Consider the following 24,134-nt stretch of genomic DNA (forward strand, 5'->3'; position numbering starts at 1 on the left):
TTGAATCTATGTCCCCCTGTTTGCAATCCTAGAAAGAGGAGATAAGCCTCTATCATTAAACGTGCTAAGCATTATGGTGTTTACGACTTTTAATAGATGGATACTAGATTCAGGAACATACATTCTACTGCCAGTAAATTCAGTACAGATACAAAAACTCTAGAACTAGGGGAATAGTTCTAGAGGAATAGGGGAATAGCACCTAGGCATGTCTCTTCCCACTCCCAGCCCTGGTTAAACATCACAATCAGATCCCCACACAGATGTCTAGTTTCCAAATTTTTCAGCTTACAAAATTGGAATCTTTTTGATCTTTTTGATCTTTGGTGGCACCAACTAAATTTTAAATGGTAGTAAAATCAATATGTCACGATTTTGTGATGCGGAAATGATGTCATTTTACATAATTTCCATTTCATAACAAATGAAAAAAGGGAGTTGGGAGAGGAGATTGAGCAAAGGATCATGGGAGGCGATCTTGGATGTACTCACAGCTGGCATAAACCAGCTTGTTGCGGAAAAACATTTATCATTCGGGGAATAACGCTTAGGTTGTTTGGGCTAACCATTGCCACCCATGGCAGAAACCTTTTAGTAACCAGAGAAATGGATATCTTCAGGGCAGTGATCTTGGATATGCTAAGAGCTGGCATAAACCAGCTCTGAGCACATCCAAGATCATTACATTACATGCACTTCAGCCTTACCAATTGAAGCACTCGTAATGTAGGCGTTACAGTACCCATCTGTATTACTGAAGTGGTTGTATATTTCCATCAAGAGGCAAATCATAAACATTTTTCTGCAACCAGCTGGGCTGGTCAAGAATATTTCAGACAGTTTTAAATTGGGAGATAAGACTCCAAATTACATGCACGAGTAGTATCTTTTGTTTGTCATTGGCTATTCTCATTAAGTTGCAGAAGTCCTCGTTGGTCATCAAGTTTTCACATTTATTTGCAATTGCGCTGGGTTGGTTTAGTGTGGCGAGCTTTAGATCCTCATTCGTCTCACTGTTTGGATGATTGTAAAAGTTTCAAAAGGGGTCTTTTTCTCACAGTCACGTTACAAGGCTATGCAGGTTATTACTGCATGCTTAATGGCAATTAAGCATGCAGAATGACAATTCTAAAGATCATAAATTAGGTAGACATATATGGCAGTGTTAATTTAAAAACAAGATATAAGAGGGATGTACACTCAATTTCAGGTAGATGGAACAAACATAACATCAAGACACACAGATCCCTTTACAACAGTTGCAATAGTGAGTTGTCATCGCAGGCATGTCCATTTGCCAGATAACGGAAAGAGTGGAATACCCAAAAATGAACAGCTCAAAATACCATACACCAATGAAGATAACATGTAACATGAATATTCCTTTTAAGCCAGATAGACCATCACTAATAATCCCTGGAGCATGCCAACAGTTGAAGCAGATACTGAGAGGCAATCTCAAAGATGCTACAATAGAATGGTTACCATGGTCGTGTACTGCTCATAAGCTGTAGCTATCTCCTAACAATGCAGTACATCACTGCCTATCCTGATGTAGAAAACAGAAGCATTGGATATTATAACAGTGGCAAAACATGGAGTGATAAATTAAGCTGCACTCTCCAGGCATCAGATGTACACACCTAAATGTGATGTGTGCCCAAAGACCCATTTCATCCAGATTGTCTTGTACCAACATTGAAAATAAAATTCAGTAGTGATAATCTCATGGTATGATAACATTTCATATGGTTTGGACTTAGTTCCCTTGGCTTCATCAATGAAACCATGCAAGCAAATGTTAATGATATTCTTACTCGCATTGTAGCAATTTTGTGGACAAGGGTCATATCAACTTGACAATGCTCCATGTCACAAAGACTGGTCAATACAATAATGCTTTGAAGAGAATAACATGGTAAACTACTTTTTCTAACCAACAGCTCAAATCTGAATCCAACTGAACCCTTTTGGAGGAACTGATGAGAGACAGAATAAAATGTCCTAATGCAAACAGAGAAATAGCCATAACCTTACAGCCTTGAACACAGAAATATCCATAACTTACGGCTTTGAACCAAAATCTTGTAGAAGGGTCACTAAAGGGTTATTAGTCATTAATGCCCATGGGTGTCATACTGATATTGAAAAATTCTATTTTCTAACTAGATTTTTTTTTTTCTTCATTTAGTGTCCCAATTCATGCTAGAGGATAGTGTGTATAAGCAAGCAGAGAGAGAGAGAGAGAGAGAGAGAGAGAGAGAGAGAGAGAGAGAGAGAGAGAGAGAGAATATCTGTTTTTTTATTATGAAAATAAAGATATATTTACCATCCGTCCTCTGTCCCCAACCACATTGTAGGCTGCTGGTTGTCAGTATCTTCATCTCTGGGTACTGATGATCTATGTATCTTAATATCGTCATCTATGAACATGTTAAAAATGAAGGTTAGTATGTAATATTATGAAGAACAGCCTCTGAACATTGTATGTAGCCAAAATATCATTATCAAAAATCTAAGGATACATTATATTGAAAAATGTAATATCATACACTATGAAATATTAATAACTTATTATAATTATCTTCTTTTCCCACATCTTTAAGATAAAAGCACATAATCTAGGTTGAGAATTAAAAACGACGTTTTTTAAAACTGTTTTAACCACACAAAAGAAGATGCTATTCACATAGCAAATCATGTTAAAAGTTTAAGGGATATTAGTACAAGGGTTAATCCATAAGTAATGCCTTTTGGGAGAATTTTTTTTCTAATTGAATTAGCATCATACGTTTTATGTATTACCAGTATAGATATTAAGACAATGCCTATGCTAAAATAAAAGTTTGTCTATTATAGACTCAATTATGGAAAATCAAACTTTTGTCCATTTCTTCCAACAAAACAAAGAATTCTGTTGGTGATGAGTTCATTTTCAAGCCAGGAGAAAATGCAGCCATCCAGATTCGTGGAAAATTAAGGAAAGTTCGCCAACAAAACACTATTGATATAAGCAATGCTCATTGATGGCTTGCACATTTTAGCACTAGTATTAATAATGGCCACATGGTGCAAGGAAGTCTATGGTTTATGCTACACCAGCCAAACAAAAATAAAATAATAAAAATAATAATAAAAATAAAATATAAAAAAAAATTAAACAATTAATAAGAGAAAAGGAAACAGACAACCTATGCATTTCCCTCCTCCCGTAGGTAACCATCCAGATGACCTTTGAATTTCCCCAGACTGTCAGACTCCACCACCCCTGTAGTAACTTATTCCAATAATTTATAACTCTCTGGCTAAAATAAAACTTACTGCAATCCAGTCTAAACAACTCCCCCCCCGTAACTTGAAAATATGGCCCCTAGTTGTAGAATCATTTATAACTGTGAAAATTTGATTCTCATTCATTTTACTTATGCCTCTCAGAGCCATAAACACCTCAATCAAGTCTCCTCTAAGGTGCCTAGTTTCTAAGCTCTGCAACCCACATATTCAAAGTCTTTCCTCATATGGAAGCCCTTTTGCCAACTTCTCCATGCAAATTACCCGTCTTTGCACCCTTTCAAGAACCACAATATCTTTCTTTAGGTGCGGTCTCCATACTTAAACACAGTATTCGAAGTGTGGTCTAAAATGGCCTTGTATAATGGGATTATGATGTCCTTATCTCTGCTAGCAATTGTTCAACAAATCATTGATAAAACACCATGGGCCTTTCCTTGCAACCTGTCTACAATACTCAGAGAACTTCATGTCTGACCGTATCGTAACACCAAAGTCCTTTTCCTTCACTACCGGCTTTAGTTTAACTCCACCAAGTGTATAAGTTATTTTGGGGTTACTGTTCCCCAAGTGTAATATCTTACACTTTGCTGGATTAAAGTATAGCTGCCATTTTTCTGACCATCCCTGAAGTCTGTCTAGGTCACTCTGAAGAAGCTCTGCTTGGAAGTGATCATTAACTATTCTACCAATCTTTACATCATCTGCAAATTTAGACATCATGCCCTCTATCCCTTCATCAATTCCATTTATGAAAATCAAAAACAACAGTGGTCCTAATACTGATCCTTGAAGAACCCCACTTCTTACATCAACCCAATCTGAGGAATAACCATTTATCACAACCCTCTGCCTCCTGCTCTGAAGCCATCCAGCTGTCCATCTAAGGATTTTCCCTGTAATTCCAACCTGTTCCAGTTTATAAAGCAACTGCTCATGTAGGACTGAGTCAACTTCTTTGCTGAAATCCAAATAAACTATGTCAAAATTATTCCCTAAGTCCAGCTCTTGAGTGACCCTTTCAAAATAGCTAACCAGATTAGTTAAACATAATTTTCCCTTTACAAAACCATGCTGAGTATCCTTCAGAATTCCATTTATATCTAAATCATCCTGAATTCCACCCTTGATCACTGTCTCCATGATTTTCCCTACTACTGAAGTTAGACTGATCGGCCAGTAATTTCCCACTTCACTCTTAGAACCACCCTTATGTACTGGAGATACATTGGCACTTTTCCAATCCAACAGAATTACTCCCGAGTCCAGTGATGCTCTCATAATTAGCCTCAATGGTTGAATGCACTCACATGCCACCTCCCTTAAGATTTTAAAGAAGTCGCTGACATTTGTGATCAGCCAAGAAGCAGAAGACCAAAGCTCATGTGCAATAAAGAAAAGCTAATATTTTGGATGAAATTATTCAAAAAGACAAGACAATAATCACAGATGCAATGATGCAAGAACCAGCAGGGAAAAAAAAAAAACAACTTTGAATTGCCAGATCATCACAAAAAATGGTCACAGTGTTTTAGGAGAGAGAAGGCCCAATTTTGGTTGATTTTTTTAGAAAAAGACTATAAATATGGAAGATACTGCTATATGCTTTATACGCTTAATGGGGCTATAAAACAAAAAAGAAAGAATCTTTATTTTTTGTTTTATATGATGAAAATTGGACTTTGGGTGGAGAATTTTGCTGCATTCTGCATGTAGCCTAGACTTGGTTCTGTCTGATTTTTTTCTATTTGAACATATGAAGAATATTTGTGGAAAACACTTTTTTGAGTAATGAAGAGCTGAAAAAGACGGTGATAGACTGCCTTCAACAGCAAGGTCCATCCTTTTACCACAGTGCATATGTCAATTGGAAAGAATGATGGAAAAAACTATTGATAAACAAAGTAGTAGATAGATAGGGCAGATAGAACATTATATGCATGCTTCCTAGCATTTGTTCAATAAATTATATAAATTTCAACTTTGTATCTGTTGTCCTTATATTTTTATGGCCAGAGGCATTACTTATATACAAACCCTTGTATAAGTATTAGAAAAATGATGCAAGGAAGCAAAGCTTTTACAGCATTAGTCAAAAATAACTTTTTCAGCCACCTCATTTTCCCATTCCTTCTTTAGTAATATATCCAAACTTTCTATAAAAGTATTCATATTATCTTTCCACAATGGAAGGAGGAAGTTTATTCCAACCATCACTCTCTGGCTGAATGTAAATTTCTGAACATCTATTCTGCAACCATCTTTTTTCAATTCAAAAATTTGTCCCTGTGCGTGCGTGTGCCATCAGGGTAAAAATGCCATCAGAATTTAGTTTGCATAACCTTTTTAAAGCCTTATAATGCCTAGTTCTTGAGACTGCAATTTACAGAACCAAACCCACCCAGCCTTTCTTGGTAAGAATATATGCTTTTGTACCCTCAATTAATCTTGTTGTGCTTCTTTGCACCCCTTCCAATAGTTCTATGTTCTAACATAACTTAACCTAAAATCAGCTTTCCAAATGACCTAATCAATGCTTTATGTAATGGGATAATCATCTCTTTTCCCTGCTGACAAAGTTCTTGAATATGGAGTTCACTAAAACAGAACTCCATGAGTCATTCTAGCTGGCTATCTGCACTTCTCAGAGAAGTTCATGTTGGTCTGCAAAGTTATTCATAGATTTTTTTCTATCAAGTACCTTGAGTTTGGTGCTACCCATATGGTGTTATTCCAGGATTACTAGTAACCATGTTCAGTACCTTGCACTTATCAATGATGAACTTCAAATGCCAATTTTAGTCCATCTGTCTAACTTAACTAATTTTGAAGGTAGTATATGTTGATTAATGTCCTTAACAATTCTGTTCACCTTTGTATCATCAGCAAACTTGAACATCAAATTTGAAATTCCTACACCAATATCATTAATAAATATTGATATTTGGGGGGTGGGGCAGGAATTGCTGTCCTCTAATACCCCATCCCAACAAGGCATCTTCACTGCTCTAGTCCAAATCATAATTTCAGCTAGAAAATTAAATTAGACCCAGAGCATTATACCTCAGTATTACACTACTCACAGTAACACTATGTGATTGCAAGTACAATAATATTACTACAGAGTTACAATATCATCATAACTTGGAGGCCCTGGTGCAATGTTTACTTTTGACCTTGGAGGTCCTAGTTATACGAGGGGGTATCAAAAAGTTTGTACCCTTAGCTAGAAAGGTGAAACTTCACAGGAACTTTAATCCTTTTCTATGTACTCTCCATGTATAGTAACACATTTCTCCCATTTATGGATCAGTTATTTATTGCCTTGATCAAAGAAGTCCGCACTTTTTGCCCGAAACCACGATTCCACTTCACTGATGCCTTCCTGAGATGAATCAAAGCAGCGTCTACACAATGATTTCTTCATTTCTCGAAACAAGAAGGGTGCTAGGTGAGGAGAATAGGATGGGTGATGCAGTAGTTCAAAGCCACACTGGGCAATAAAGTTGGTAGTGGTAACTTGCAGAAATTTTGGAATCCATCGTGCAGAGACCTTAGACATGTGCAGATGGTCATGTAAAATGCTGTGGGCAGACCCATAACTAATTCCCACTGCATTTGTGATGAAATGAATTGTCACACGTCTGTCACTCAGCACCACCTGCTCAAACTTTGCAACCGTCTCACTGTCGGCGGATGTTGATGGTCATCCTTCTCTTGGCTCGTCACAAACATTTGTATGACTACACTGGAACTATCATTTCCACTTTTTACAGTGTCATAGGATGGACAATTCTGCCCATACACAGCTTTCATTTCTTCGTCAATTTCCTGAGCTTTCTTGTCCTGAAAATGCAGGAACTTGATCACTGCTCAATACTCCACTTTGTCAACCATAGCATTCTTCCTCAGATTCTGGGCTCCACCTCTGGTGTACAATCACCTACGGGAATGAAATTTCACATTAGTTACTGAATATGCAGACAACTTATATTAAAAATGGCATCTTCCTACTGATGTTTTATCTAGGTCAGGGTACAAACTTTTTGATGGCCCCCTCGTATATGATTTGTATGACATCACACAGGTAACAAATGTTTTAAATCAAGAAGAAACACTAAACACCAATGCAGTGCTTAGCGTTTCTTTTCAAATTTGAACCCCCCACAATGCCATTTTTTTCTTTTCTTTTTGTTCCCCACACCTCCTCCAAGCTCGGGAGCACTACCTGCAGCATAGAGCAATATGCCACTGACGTTACACTATTCCCAGTTTACTACAACAGTGTGTATATATATATATATTAGTTAATTTTATTTAATGGTATCTATCTATCTGTAGGGAATTAAGTGTATAAGGACCAAACTAACAAGTTAGTAAAAGTAAACTAGCTTCCAGCCTAAAGCTAGTTTACTTTTACTAACTTGTTAGTTTGGTCCTTATACACCTAATTCCCTACAGATAGATACCATTAAATAAAATTGACTAATATAATTTCATGCACATATAATGCCTAATTGCCCATGTGCAATAGCATTAATGTTGCACAACTGACAAGTACCTAATACAGTAAACTTTACCAAATATCATTTTTATAGTCTTCAGTAAGAAGACACACACACTTATTATGTAAAATTTATAAAGCACTTAATTACTAATAATAACTACTAATAATACAATATTAGAACCACACAAAAGAAAATATACAAAAATTATACTTATCTTCAGTCCTCATTAGAAACTTTCCCATTTCTAAAGCAGAAAATTTCAAATTGCTATACTTTACAAACTTTGCTTCAATATTAACAGTGGCAACAGCTGAATTTATATTAAGCTGCATATTTACATACTATTAAAGAAATGCTGTGCTATACTTTTTATCCTAATGTTAAATACTAAATAAAAAATAAACAGACACATTTATTTTGGAATAAAAGAAATATATATTTCTTTTTTTATTTGAAAGTAGTTCAGTATTGAAGCAACACATTGTAAAATGAGAAGTCAGCACCAGCATGAGAGAACTAATTGAATGAAATGGCTTCTTTTCCATTTTCTTCAGTTGAAAAACCAGAGATAATAAAAAGAAGGTATTTGCGATATTCTAATAAAATTTCTAATATTCCTTAAGAAACTGATGAAGTTTACTGAAGATAATACCTATTTTGCAAATGTAAAAAAACTTATGTCTTCTAGTTATTTTCTTCTTTTTCAGTTGAACAGCATCAGGGCCTGGAAAATGCATGATGAACTTTTTCTATAAGAGTAAATCCTCTCAGTTTTGTTAAGAAAGGAGTCAGTGTTATCCTGTTTTTGTTGATTCAGATAGGATTAGTAGTTGATGCACCTCCCAATAAGAACATCAGTATTTGTTGAGACATTTTGAGTATTGCTGCATTACCTATCAGGCACAAGTTCTGTGGAGCATAACACTTTATTTTAACACAGCAAAAATTTTTGTGTCATATATGAGGCACAGTGAACTGCTGATTTAAAGAAAACAAATTCTGCTAAGCTTTGAGCAATTGTAGCAAACAAACTCCATGTCTTTGAGAAGTCTGAGCATCATATCAGGCTGCACCGAGCACGTCCATCTCCAATGAGCAGATGGAGTTCTATTTCAGTCATAATTCACATGGCAGACAGAAGTAGAAAGGAATCACCAAGAAAGAGAAGAATGATGATATCCAGCTCGGGATCCTGAGTGTGCCAAACCCATACTTACCAGATGTGAGCCCCTGGGATTAAATTACTAAGCAAAACATGCCAGTTAAGTAATTAAAAATTAAAATATTTTCCTCCTGCACTTCATACATAAACCTGTCTGCAAGGTGGGAGAGTGTGATGAAACTTTTTCTTCGGGCACCAGTAATGCACATAAGAATATACTGTAGCATCTGACAAAACGCAAGTGGATCACCTGGCCCACAGTACTAGACATTTGGCAACCCAGTAGCTTAAACATGTTAACATACATAGAAAGGTGCATGTATACCAGTGCTAGAAGTACAGTAAATAAATTTGATGAATTTGAAGTGTTGGTCAAGACATCAAAGGTGAATATTGTTGGGATATCAGATATATTTTGCTATATTTTACAAACTTTGCTTCAATATTAATAGTGGCAACAGCTGAATTTATATTAAGCTGCATATTTACATACTATTAAAGAAATGCTGTGCTATACTTTTTATCCTAATGTAAAATACTAAATAAAAAATAAACAAACATTTATTTCGGAATAAAAGAATATTAATCTATCCTTTTTACACAATATATTACCCATCTCCCTGACAATAGAGTCACCAACTGATGTTTTTTAAATAACTAGTTCTTTTGAGACCAGCGCATTCTGCCTTGGAGATTTCCGCTGTGTTGCCTGATGTACAATTGTGAGCTCTGGCGTTGAGTTGGGCAGCTGAGAGCTTGACTGGCCCCCCCAATACATGCACCTATTCGTAGTGCCTGAAGGTAATTTGTAAATTTTTCCCCTCTCAAGTTTACAATAAACTGAAATCTATAAAAATTTCATGTCATAATAGTGCTTTCTTCCAAATATATTTCATTTTTTTACTTAGAAAAACATATATCGTATTCCCATGGAACTCTGTCTGAAGGTCAGACTGTTAAGATAAATATATAAATCAAAATGGGATTACACTGCACACTCACTCTGTGAGAAACTGAAGGTGGAGAATTAAAATTTTAAAAAACATCAGTTTGTGCATTTCAAGTGGTGGATGGATGTATAGCATAATAAAATGAAAACTGAAGCAACTAAAACCAACCATCTACAAGCTGGGCAGAGACAAATAAAATTGCTTTTTGGCACATATCCTGTTCAGTTTCTTTCTTGTCTCACCGTAAATGCATAATTGTAGGTATAATGAAATAATGGCGCCATTGAAAAGTGATAGATCTAACAATTTTTTTACCTTGTTTTTTTTCTCTCTATTGTGAAGCAGGTAAAAATAGTGCACTGTTAAGAAAAATTAAGATACAACAGTATTCTGGATTAGGGTTATTATTACTATGTGCAAAATGGACTGTCAAATATGTATAGCTACAACATGCACCCTCTGCCACCACACACATCCTAATGCATTAATGAGATAACCTTTAATAATTAACCATTAAGAAAGGACAATTAAATTAATATGTAGAATTTTACCAGGGGAGTCTATGGCATCATAATCCTCATCATCACTTGATTCACTGAAATTAGAAAAAAAAAAAAAAAAAAAAAAAAATATATATATATATATATATATATATATATATATATATATATATATTTACATTAACAATTTTGTTTTCTAAATAGCAAAATTAAGTTAAAAGATAAAAATAACCAATTAAGCACAGGAATGGAATAACAGCATTTAATAAAGAATCACAAATGGGATTACAGCATTCTAATTCAATTATAGTACCAAAATCAATTTTGGGTTTGTTATTAAAAAGTAAATGTAAAAATTTTTAAAGGCAAACACAGCAATACTATAACCACTCAAGCTTCTGTAATGGTGCAATGGAATAGCTTTACTATTCAGATGTCTAAGTTTAACTGGTTTGAGGCTACAACCAGTGAAGTTGGAAAATTCAGAGCTCTTGAAAATGAATTTTTTTTCAGAAAATTTTTGTTTAATTTTTTACTTAATTTTAATTAGGTAAGTAAAAAATACTTAATTACAGTATTTTTACTTAATTAAAATACTAAATTGTGTTCAATAAATAGTTTGAACAGTCCTAGTCATGTACATTAGCTTATTTTTAAATTTAGTAAGGTATGATTTAATATTCATACAGCCTTTGTTAACATTTCAGCACAAATATTATATCGTGTAATTAGTAACCAGTAGTGTAGTGCATATTGTAATAACTATATTTCAATTGTAGTAAATGAGTAGTTCAAAGTCACATAGGTTGACATTTTGCTTTTAGCTAAGAAATTAGAAAGGCAGTAGCATTATTTAGAAACATAACAGCACAGTAAGCAATATGTAACAGGCATATCTGGTAGGCTAGTGATAACATGTGTTGTTATATTCTTACTGCTTAGTCAGTGTTGCAATCATAATTTTGTAATTGTAATTTTTGCAATTAAATTTATATTAGAAATCATGCCTCAAACAAAATCTAAGTAAAAAGTTAGAAGTAGTGGGATTGCTTTGGCTCAGGAGAAAACCATCAATGGTGAATCTCTTGAAAATCACAGCTACATTAATTATTGCACTACTTGTGGGTTTTCTGTGGAGCTATCCCTAGTGGGACATAATATAACTAAGGAAGATGTCTTTGCATGCTTTCATTGTAGAGATTGTGAAGATCATGGGAGCCAAATCAGCATTCTGATGTGCTTGTATGAGGGCCTGAGGAACAGGGTCCTCATAGGAGGAAGTTCAAAGAAATTAAAAAAGAAGAACCCTTTATGCACTAAGTTATCCAGCATAATGCTGGAGATTGCACTCAGGCAACACAAAACACAACAAGATCCTCTGTGACAGACTGCATCGGTTCCACAGGAGGTGCTTTGATGAGAATAAGCAACAATAGTTAAATGGAGCAAACATTTAGCAATGACACCAAAAAAATTTAAAAAAGCAAACAAGTTTGCATTTTTACAAACTTGTTTGCTTTTTTTTTTAGTTTAATGCTTGTTTGTTGTTTGTTATTTAGGAGCATTAGCAACTAAGGCCATATTTCTCTGGGGATATGTGGTGGTCATTCCCTGACCTTTCCGCATCCTCCGTATTTGGTGGCCACAGGCTCGAACCCCAGTCTAATCAAGAAGCGTGTGCTACGCACTGCCACTCCTGCCCACCTGGCTACGGAGGCACCTTAGTTTAATGCATGCTATAATGACACATAACTGCACTACTTTATACACATTTATTATTGTTGTTATTTTTTACCATTTAAACTCCACAGACGTTTTTAAAAATACAAACAGTTGTAGCTCTGTTATCATTCATGAACTTTTTTGTGAACTGTTTATATGAACTTTTTTTACTTGTTTCAGCACACTTAGCTACCTGTATAATTTGAGAGTGTAATTTAGTAACATCCTGTATATACATAAAACAACTAATGTCCTCACCTATCTAGTTGAAAACTTCCATTCTTTGATGTGTGGTTCTCATTCTGTTCCCCATCACTTGTTAGTTCATCTGCTAAATCAGTATAGCTGTTTACTATCACAGAACATTGCCTTGTTGGTGGCTGCTGCCTATAAAGCAAATTTTCATGCTTTATACTTCTAATTACTTCAAAAGTAATCACAAATCATTATTAATTATATAAAAAAATTCTCATAAATATAGCTTTATCATATTTTATATCCCCCAAATTTCTCTTTCAATGCTTAAAAAATTAAAATAATTTATTTAAAATCAAAATACTTGTCATCATGATAACTTCATCACTTTATTTTGTATTTATTTACACACCATATAATAAATAACAAACACATCAACTGTAGAGCATGCAACAATAATAAAATGTTGCTCTTGCAAAATAATGCCGAACTGTTCAAGTGCTATACCGGAAACCATTATGAATGTCTGTATTGTTTTTCTTGTGAACATACTGGTTGGCTAAATTGTGCACATATCTGTCAGTTTATAAAATTATAAAGAGTTTGTATCATGAGTTAGCTAATTCAAGCAGGATGTTAAAATTAATAAGGGTCATTAATAAACAGGTTTACTAAACTCCAACAAGAAAGAAACTCCACCCTCCTCCAAATCTTCTTAACCAGACTTTTGGTTAACCAGCTGGAATCCTGATCCAATGTCCTTTTCTCACCTTCTCATGTTGCAACCTGTTATTAGGTAGCCAGGAATATGGCTACTGAATGAACAAGGGTAAATTGCCAATATGCTAACCAAATTATAGGCTAAAGATTTGTTACTAATGAGAGGACAAAGCAATGAAAAAACCAATACCAGCTGGGATTTCACCAGGTCAACCAAGTATCTGCCATGCTGTTCAAGGATCCTGAGCACATGGTGCTAAATATGCTATTTGGTATTAGAAGCTTAAATGGCAAAGTGGATAGCAGAAGAAAAATGTTAATATATCAGAATAGTGGGTATCACAGAAACCAGGAGGATAAACACAAGAGAGCTATGCCAACACAATATTTAAAAACTAATTTATTGCTGGGAAATCAACCACTATGGCTATAATGTGCCAAATTCATAATATAGATATTACTTTTAATCAGATAATGATACAATTTCCTAGGCCAATAAGTTCTTTTTTTTTTTTTTTTCAGGTAGTTCATGATAACTGTATTTTCACACTGTTTACTGTTAGTTTATATTTCACATTTGATTGCAAAAGTTTTGCTTAAGGAAGCTGAAAACATCAGATATGCTATTTCTATAATTGTCTGTAATCCTCTAAAAATGCCATATTAATTAATTCAGAAAAAGTTATTTGATGCTCTCTTGTGAATTCTGAACAGGCCAGCATGATATGCTGGATTGTTTCTGTGATATGACAGTCTAGATACTGGCAAAGAACCTCTAAGTAAATAAACGAGAAATGTTAGTGTAACTGGTCCTTAATCGAGATAAAGTACATAGCAGAGTGGTTAATGTCCAAGTACAGTGGTACATACTTTTAAGTTTACTGTGGTTTGAGCTCACATGACTGCTAAATAAGATAATGGTCTTATGTTCTCTATCTTGTAAACTTCTCTGACCACATGCCCATCCCAGAATATAAACAGAAAATTATTTATTTATTACGTTTTACCAGTTTGATCTTAGGCTGATTTTCCATGGCTGAAGTATTTGTTTGTAGTAATTTATTACTCCTCTGATCATGCCATTTTTTTCTTGACAGTTTCATACTGCTGGTTCTGATAACTGACTTGTAGTTTGCATGTGGAGTTGTGGAGCTCTGAAAGATATGTTGCTGGTACTATCTCAAAATATCCTGGAACCCAACAGAATCAGATGTTTTGACTTTGCCTGTATTGTCAAAACCAATTCTTGTATAACTAGAACATTTTGAATTTTCCATAAGACTTTGTGTAAAATTTAATGGTATTTCATGTAGCTCTGTCTCTGTCATAGATGCTCTGTCAGAGACATCTATGGCAGAGACAGAGCTCTATAACATGGCCAGAAACAAAGCTGTTACTCCTACTACTCAAAACATTGTGAAAATTGAGCTTTGTAGGCTGCATGTAATTGATGGTAGTTTTGTCAAGATAAAGATGCTTCTCTCCAGTTCTGAGGGCTAAGATTCCATAATAATTGGACTATATCCACAGCAGTAATATGAATTTTGGCACATTTTCCATTTTGTCAAAGTTTAAACATCTAAATGGTAGCTATTCTTTCAAGTGTATTCCAATGACCTGAATGATTGTTGGGAAGGCTCTATATAGGTTTTCCTAACATTAAGTGTATAACTAGTAAAATATTTTATCTTATCTTAAAATTAGATGAGAGATTGAACATAATAGAGTGTTCTGGAATTCAGCTGTCAAGGTCGCTTGTGGCCCAAGAATCATGAAGTAAATAATAATTAGGTAAAATTAAGATTTTATTAGAATTAGGTATGTAAAATTATGTTGTCTGAGTTACAGAAGAGGTTCATGGGTTTCATAGGCTTTTTTTTGAAGTGCAGAATGCTCCTAAAGTTAGAGATGTTATAGCTCGGACACAGCATGGTTTTGTTAAGGGGAAGTCTTGCCTGACCAATTTGATTGGATACTATGATGCAGTCACAGAAAAGAACTAGATGCAGGGAATAATTTTGATATTATATACTTGGATCTTAGAAAGGCTTTTGATATTGTTGCACATGGAAGACTGCTGCACAAATTGGAGCAGTGTGGCATTGGAGGCAAACTGCTGCTATGGATAAAGGAGTGGTTGACAGGGAGAAGACAGAGTGGTAATCAATGGACACTGCTCATCATGGACTAATGTTATTAGTGGAGTCCCTCAGGGTTCAGTATTGGGTCCATTATTGTTTTCTGTATTTATAAATGATATTGATGATGGTATATCAAGCTTAATGTCCAAGTTTGCAGATGATACGAAGGTTGGCAGGGTTGTCAAGGAGACTACTGACGCTATGGATAAAAGGATGGTTGAGTGGGAGAAGACAGAGGGTGGTAATCAATGGGTGCTGCTCTTCGTGGACTAATGTTATTAGTGAAGTCCCACAGGGTTCAGTGTTGGGTCCACTGTTGTTTTGTATATTTATCAATGATATTGATGAAGGTATATCAGGCTTAATGTCGAAGTTTGCAGATGATATAAAAGTTGGCAAGGTTATTAATGACAGTAATGGCAGTGTGCTACTGCAACAGGATCTAGATAATTTGGGCAGATGGGCTAAGAAGTGGCAATTGAAGTTTAACCTTGACAAATGCAAAGTACTGCATATGGGTAGAAGTAACCCCCAGAGAAACGTACCACCTGTGTGGCTACACTTAAGGTGGTAGAAAATGAAAAAGACCTGGGAGTAATTGTGCAGGCAGATATGAAGTTTTCTGAGCAATGCAGACAGGCTGCAAGGGCAGGTCATGGGGTTTTGTCAATGACATATAGGAATTTTGCTAGCAGGGAAAAGGAGGTGATTATCCCTATGTATAAGGCAATGGTCAGGCCACGCCTCGAGTACTGCGTACAGGTCTGGAGGCCTCATTTTAGGAAGGATGTAGATTTACTTGACTGTGTACAGAGAAGGGGCAACAAGATTGGTGAGGGGAATGAAGGGATCCTCTTACCAAGAGAGCCTTAAGTTCTGCAAATTGCAGTGGCTGGAGACTAGGCACCCGCGTGGTGATCTGATTCAGGTATATAAGGCCTTGAATGGGTTGAGCACACTGAATTCTGATGGGATCCTTCCACTTGTTCAGATTACGAACCTAAGGGGGCATAAATTCAAATTAAGAAAAGAGAGATGTAGAATAGATGTGCAGAAATTTGCCTTTAGCCAGCGGGTGGTTAATTGCTGGAACAAACTTCCATCTGTCGTTGTGGAAGTTGATAGGTTGAATAAATTTAAAGAGGAACTGTACAGGCATTTGGAGGGAATGGTGTGATTTTTTTTTTTTTTTTTGGCTGATGCTGCATAAGCTCATACACATGCTTTATTGCATCATATGCCACTACTACTACTACTATGCTGCTGCAACAGGATCTGGAAAGGTTGAGGAGATGGGCTGAGAGGTGGCAAATGAAGTTTAACATTGACAAATGTAAAGTACTACATATGGGAAACAGCAACCCCAGAGCAATGTATCAACTGTGTGGTACTACACTGACAGTGGTAGAGAATGAAAGGGACCTGGGGGTGGTTGTGCAGGCAGATATGAAGTTCTCTGAGCAGTGCAGACGGGCAGCTCATGGTGTATTGTCAATGATATATAGGAATTTTTCTAGTAGGGATAAGGAGGTGATTATTCCCTTGTATAAGGCAATGGTCAAACCACACCTAGAGTACTGTATACAGGCCTGGAGGCTTCATTTCAAGAAGGATGTAGAGCTGCTGGAACAAGTACAGAGAAGGGCAACAAGATTAGTGAATAGAACAAAGGGGTGCTCTTACGAAGAAAGGCTTAAGTTTTGCAAATTACAGTGTCTGGAGACTAGGCACTAGCAAGGTGATCTGATCGAGGTGTATAAAGCCTTGAATGGTTTGAGCATGCTCAATGCTGATGGGATTCTTCCTCTTGCTCAGAATAATCACCTGAGAGGGCATAAATTCAAATTGAGGAAAGACAGATGTAGGATAGACATGCGGAAATTTGCCTTTAGCCAGCAGGTGGTTGGTTGGTGGAACAGACTTCCATCCCCTGTCGTGGAAGTTGATAGCCTAAATAAGTTTAAGGCTCAGCTGGACAGGTATTTCGAACGAACAGAGGGGTGAAGTGGAAGTGGTTATTTTTTATTTATTTATTTTATTTTATTATTTTTTATTTTTTTGGCTGATGCTGCATAAGCTTGCTTTCTTGCATCAAATGCCTCTACTAATGCTAATGTATTTAATATAACTATTTCAGTGATCTAACCATTTTATCTAACCATTTCGTTCCTATATACAGTTCAGTTTTGCTGAACTGCATATAGGAACACCTGAGTAATGTATACTGATCTGCTCCAATTTGCTGCAGACATGACTCTTAATTTCTTTAATATGTTCCAAGAAAGTCAGTTATTTTATCTAATGTAAGACCAAGGAATCTTAGAGTTGATGGAACTAGGATTGTCTGTCCTGATTTCAATACAAGTTCTGGGTGAAGGTTATGTTTTCTACAGAAATATATGAAAGGTTGAAGCCATTATTCTAGGCCCATCTGCTGAATCTGATTGTTCCTTACAACTGCCACTCTATTGTTCACATATTTTGAAATTGGCAGGAGATGCTGATATCATCTCCTGTATTAAATATTTGTTGTATTAGAGTATTTATCTTGAATGAACAGGGTGATACTCAGTACCAATCAATGAATCCTCTTGTAAGTAAACTTTAGAAACTATGGTTCGCATCCAGACTTGAAAAGACTGATGTTGCAAAATGTTCTGAATGACCAATGAAAAAAGTCCTTTTGACCTTAGCTGTATGTACATGATCTTGTCAGATTCCTTTGGTCCTTGAGGCTGCCGCAGACATTCCCTCGGGTATGCCAAGTTTTGCTTACTACCTGGAAGTCTAAAATGGCAATGAAACTAATTATTCTGGTGACACTTGTCAAGTGGATCTAATTTCAGCAAAGTCCGGTTGGTCTGTGACAGCCAAATCCTCTGCTTGCACCTCCACGATGGTGGGACTGCTAGTAACCCTGGGTATAACCTCCCCCCCCCCCAAGTGTAAGTTTTGAAATACGGCACTTAGCACACTGGAGGTAACCAACCAAGTGTGCAAACCAATGTAAGCAGGAGTTGAGGAGTGGTGCTCACACCACAAGGAAGAATGCCACCCCGGTGTATTACTAGGCAAGATTAGGTTGTAGATAACTCTCATCAACTGGTGCAATACCACCACTGCTTACTGAAAGCTTGAAGTGATGGAACCCATGTTAGTCGCTAGAGTAAAGCTCCAGCAAATCTCTTCTCTCTTTCCCCCATCTCTTCCCATCATGCAGTATGATTGATGTCTTTTGAGGTTATGATGGACATCATGGCAAGATCCAATCTTCCTTACATTTTGACAGTACAGCTCTAAAACTGTGTTTGCATTCCAGCTGCTAGATAGTCCACTGGACCAAACTTTTTGGCAACTCTCTAGGAGGCTTCCAGATCAGCTAATGTATAATCTTGTTGCCTCTACTCTGCCAGACAGTGACTGGAGGCAGTTCAAGTAGTGTGTATGCAGGGGGCACTGTTGAAGACAAATTATGTCAAGGAGTTGGGTATATTCTTGCCATGTGTATGCATAACCAAAAATTTCATTATTTCATTCAGCATATTCTTGCCATCTTTTCTTACTTCTGAATACACCATGAATTGTCAAACTAACAGAACAAATTTATCTGTGAAAAGATCTAAACCTCCCAAACACTTCCTCATTCATTTCACAAATATATATTGTGTCTGTTCTAATCTTAATGAGTCAATTTCCACTTAGTCTGCCAAACCCCATGTAATTTTTCTGACAGAATCCCAGTTATCGGGCGATTCAACCACTTCTCATCTCAACTGTCCAAATTATTTTCTGTATAGTTCCTTTTGCTTCAAAGGTTGTGCTTGTGCATATGTCTGTTCTGATATTCCATGTCAGAGACTAAACAATTTGGAATCTCCTCTTTTTGATTTTCTCTGGCTTAATCTCTTCACCCTATTCTATCAAAGTCATCTGTTGCCTCTATCATTCTCCAAACTCCACTAATCACTTGGAATTCTTTGACTTCCTCTCTTTGAAACTTGACTTTCTCCAGGCCAACTTTCCTAACAGTGAGGTAGTTTTACTTGGTGATTTTAATGTTCACAACTCCAGCTGGCTTATGTTTTCCAGTCACAGACCCAGCTGAGATGCTGAGGCTTTTGCAATTACTAATGACCTCGTACTGATTGTTCATTTACCTACCAGAATACCAGACAATCCTAAACTCACAGCTAACATACTTGATCTTTTTCTCACAAACAACCCATCCAAATACATGGTCGAGATGCTGAGGCTTTTGCAATTATTAATGACCTTACATTAATTGTTCATTTACTTACTAAAATACCAGACAATCCTAAACTTTCAGCTAACAGGCTTGATCTTTTTCACATAAACAACCCATCTAAATACATGGTCAAGGTGAGTGGTCCTCTATGCATCTCAGATCACAACTTGGTAATGGTTTCTTCTCCAATGGAGCCTTTTTCGCATGGCCATTCTCAATCCTGTGTTGTCTGGCATTACAAGAATGCAGAATGGGATGATCTGTGAGATTTATTTTCTTCTTTTCCTTGTCAGATTACTGTTTCAAATCTTCTGATGTCAACGTTTGCTCAGATCTTGTCAATGAAATTATTCTTGTAGGGATGAATCCTTTATTACATGCTCTACCTTAAAATCTCATCCTTTATCTAAACCTTGGTTTTCCATTAAATGTGCTAAGTCTGTTCAAGAGAAGAACATTGCATATCGTGATTGGCTTGGTTCCAAATCTCAAATTCATTTTCTACTTACACCAAAGTTCATAGCAATTGTAAAGCAGTTATTAATCAATCCAAACTAGATTTTGAGCAGGCTAAAAGTAAAAAAACTTGCTTCTTGTTCAAATGATAGTTGAGCATTCTGGTCTCTTGCCAATGCTATTGTCCACAACTTTTACCCATCTCTGTTCCCACCTCTCAAAACCAGATGGTTCTATTGCCACTTCAGCCAAAGAAAAAGCTGATCTGCTAGCATCCTATTTTTCTTCAAACTCTTGTATTGATGATCTTGGTAAACCACCTCCACCATTCCAGTACACTCTATTCAATGCCTCCTGTGGTCTTCATGCCAAAAGGATGTCAGAAGGAGTTTGATCAATCTTGATGCTAAGAAAGCTCCGGGTCTTAATAGTATTTCTCCACTTGTTTTCAAAACTTTTGCTCCTGAACTTATTCCTGTTCTGTGTCACCTTTTTTCATTTTCTTATTCCAAAGGTGTTTTTATTTTCTGATTGGAAATTTGCTCATATACAGCTAGTTCCTAAAAAGGGTGACAAATCCCTCCCATTATTGTCCCATTGCACTTACTTCTACTCTTTCTAAAGTAATGGAGAAATCAATTAACCACCAACTCTTAAACTATCTAGAAACCTTCCATCTAATCAAAGATCACCAGTATGGATTCCATCAGTGTCGATCTGTTGGTGATATTCTGGCTTACATTACCCATCTGTAGACAAATTCAATGATAAAGTTTGGTGAAACTCAAGCAGTTGCTCTTGACATTTCAAAGGCTTCTGATCATGATTGGCAATAAAGGTCTTCTAAATAAGCTTCCATCTTATAGTTTGCCAACTGCTTTTTGTAATTTGGTATCCAGTTTTCTCTCTGATCGCTCATTGCAGGTGATGGCCATCTCTCTCTTCTAACTCCTCCATAGTTTTGCTGATGATAGCACATTGCATTCCACCTTTCAGTTTGAGAAACCTTGCTCTGCACACACAGGTTCAACTTCTTGAATATCCACTATCAATTCCTTAAATGCTGATCTCCAGGTAATTCTTCAGTGGGATAAAGATAACTCAGTCAATTTCACTCCTAAAATTCAGTCCTGTTTTATATCTCGCAAAAAGGTTTCTTCTGCTCCTATGCTTATCTTCAATGACACTCCAATTTCTAGGCAATGTCATATCTCTATTGGGGATTGCCCTGACTTCTAATCTCTTTTGGCATAAGCACATTACAAATATTGCTTCCTCTGCATCTAAAAAACTGCATTTTCTCTTTTGCTCTTGGCATTACTTTTCTTCCAAACAGCTGTTCACTCTGTACAAATCACAAATCTGCCTTACCATGGAATATTGTTCCCACATCTGGGGCGGTGTCCCCGAAACCTCTCTCAGGCTTCTAGATTCCATTCAGAAGAGGGAAATTAGGTTAATTAACGCCTCATCTCTAACAGAGTCTCTCCACTCTCTATCTCATAGACATTCTGTTTCTGCTGCATGCCTTTTCTACAGATACTTCCATGGGCACTGTTCTTCTGAATTGGCTTCTATAATTTCTGCTCTCTCTCTTTCAAAACAGTCTGAACACATGCCGCCACCAGCCAACATCCATTTACTGTCCAACTTCAAACTCGCAGAACCAACTTTTCTTCTTCATTTATTCATTCAACTTCTGTTTTCTGGAACTACCTTCCTTCATACATATTTCCTGAAAATTACAATCTGCAGAAGTTCAAATCTAATGTCAACAAATATCTTCTTTCATCTTCTCAACCTTTAACCTGCGCATGGTGCCAAATACTATAGGTTCTAATGGTTCTTGTGTTTGAGGGTTTCATAAAAAAAAAAAAAATTCCATACAACCACAAATATCATTGGCCTTCTCTATATCAAAACAAATCATTACCTGGTGCTCTTTTCTGATAAATGATTTCTGTATATTATCATCCATCCTTCTTAACAGATAGAGAGCAGATCTATTTCTCCTAAATCCACATTGGGTTGGACATTTCAGGTTGTTTCTTTTCAGATGTCACAAATATATTATATTAACTATTTTTTCCCATAACTCTTCCTTGCAACTTGTTAGTGCTGTGGGATGAGAGTTGCTTGGATTTGTGACATCCTTGTTTTTTTTAGGAAAAAAAGTGTGATAGTGTGGTGTCACTAATCTGAAACTTGTTTTCTAGATATATTCTATTGTATAAAACAAACACGCATGTTAGTTATGTCTCCTTGAGTTTCTATACAATCACATGCTGAATTTCAGCTGGACCAGCTCACTCTGTTTGAAATGGGATAATGCTTGTTGAAGTTTGAGTATTGTAAAGGGCAAATTATATTGTTCTAAGATTTTTATAGAGAAGTTCAGTTACACTTCTCTGCTATTGCTTTGTTTTAGAAAGGAAGGCATGCAAGATGATTTTGCTGATATTTTGGCAAAATCTCACCTTATGAGATATCACATTGCCTATATATATATTTTTTTGAAACTAGCTTATCTCCTGAGTAGTGTTTCGATGATAAAGATTTCATGGTGCCACCATTCTAATATTGAAGACACCTCTTTAGTGGTAGAGATGATAGACATATATTTCCATAAAATATGTCTGTATATTTATGGACATATATTTTCATAGTGAAAATATATGTCCCTAAGTCTAATTCGGACATATAAGATATCTCTGGATTTCCTACAGAATGTCTACATATTAAAAAAAAAGTACTTTTTTCTAATTCATTTGGTTTTCTCAGAAGACAAAATAATACAATGATTATGATTAAAAAGTAGCACTCTCAGCTATGTATGTACACCAATGAGCCAAAACATTATGACCAGCGAGTCGTTATGCAAATTGAAGCAACTCCAGGTGAACTACAGCAGCCTAATTATTTATTGGATAGTTTTATGAAAGGGGAAGGTAAAATCACATCTGGATGCCCCTGCCACCATATTTATGCTTGAAATGTCCATATGATATGAGTGCAATGGGAAGCATTTGTCATCTTGCAGAGCCTAAACAAATAAACAGTGCATGACTTGGCAGGCATGTTTCAAGGAATGTTGAAACATGCCTGCCAACACCAGCTTGGTGGCAAATGTTTTTCTGATAATATACATCACTGGCTATAACAGTGACCAACTTCTTTTTATGCAGTTATCCAGAATTTAATGACATGATGGGACACACGCAAATGTTTTTGATGATTATGTTAAAAATAAATACTAAGTTGAAGTCTGTTTCCTACTTATTTCTTTCTTTCCTAATCTCATGAATTACTTACTGATCCTCCCTTGTATAAAATTCTACATTCTGAATCTTCCAGTGCTTTTTGAGTCTCCACTTGCATTCATCAGCTGTCAAATTCTCAGCCATCATTGACTACATTATATATTCACAAATAAAACAGCAACTATATACCTATACAGTATTGTATACCTACTTTTACTCAATTCTGTATAAACATTTGTTTCTGGTGTGTGTGTGTGTGTGTGTGTGTGTGTGTGTGTGTGTGTGTGTGTGTGTGTGTAATGCATTAAAAATTAACTTACCCAGAATTGAGAGTGGCAGCAGGAACAGAGGCAATACAGAGGATCCTAGCGTTACTAACACCATTACAAGAGGTTACAGTTGGTTCAGGTTGCATACTCAAAACACACACTTGACCTACATAACCATCACTATTACAAACCCAAACATCCCTCAGTCCATACTGATTTAGACCTAACGTTGGAGTTGCACATGTAATCTATCAAAAAAAAAAAAAAAAAACTGTAATGTTTCACATATACTACTTATAAATAAATTTTAATCTGTATAACCACCAAGACAAGTGGAGTTCATAACTTCATTGTAACTACTTACAAATAGAATAAGGCTCAATCTTGAAATGTGTGCACCTGAGTACAAACATTATCCAAGAATCACACCTGAAATCCTCCAATACAATACTGCCAGGCTTATATATTTATGCTTGCAATTTTGATCTTTCAACTTTTACTACTTTTGAATTATTGACCATATTTCTGGCATTAATTGGCAATGGCTTTTACAAAAAATCTCCAAAGTATGTATTAATGAATAAAATAGAGTGAATGATATCAAATTTAAGTCTAATTCAGTCAATATGACTAGGTTAGACTCACATGAGATTTTTATGACACTAAATCATAAAATATAAATTTTCAAAGGAATATGTGCACACTGTTTATCTG

General features: G+C 36.0%; 1 protein-coding gene across 3 annotated transcripts in view; it reads right to left on the reverse strand.

The window, feature by feature from the left end:
• LOC150080713 (rho guanine nucleotide exchange factor 17-like) overlaps positions 1–24,134 on the reverse strand; it is a 394,606-nt gene that overhangs the window by 93,433 nt on the left and 277,039 nt on the right. For all 3 annotated transcript variants that reach the window (XR_016547420.1, XM_090381790.1, XM_090381791.1), the window contains exons 14-17: positions 23,472–23,668; positions 12,392–12,520; positions 10,463–10,506; positions 2,330–2,423 (exon numbers count right to left, since the gene is read on the reverse strand). Coding sequence is in view for 2 of the 3 variants with exons in the window: in XM_090381790.1 (XP_090237916.1) it covers positions 2,330–2,423; positions 10,463–10,506; positions 12,392–12,520; positions 23,472–23,668 (464 nt within the window). In the remaining variant the exon portion in view is untranslated. The remainder of the gene's footprint in view (positions 1–2,329; positions 2,424–10,462; positions 10,507–12,391; positions 12,521–23,471; positions 23,669–24,134) is intronic.

This window comes from Mastigoproctus giganteus, chromosome 9, assembly GCF_048544385.1.
Source record: "Mastigoproctus giganteus isolate SK-2022 chromosome 9, ASM4854438v1, whole genome shotgun sequence".
Classification (NCBI taxonomy): domain Eukaryota; kingdom Metazoa; phylum Arthropoda; class Arachnida; order Uropygi; family Thelyphonidae; genus Mastigoproctus; species Mastigoproctus giganteus.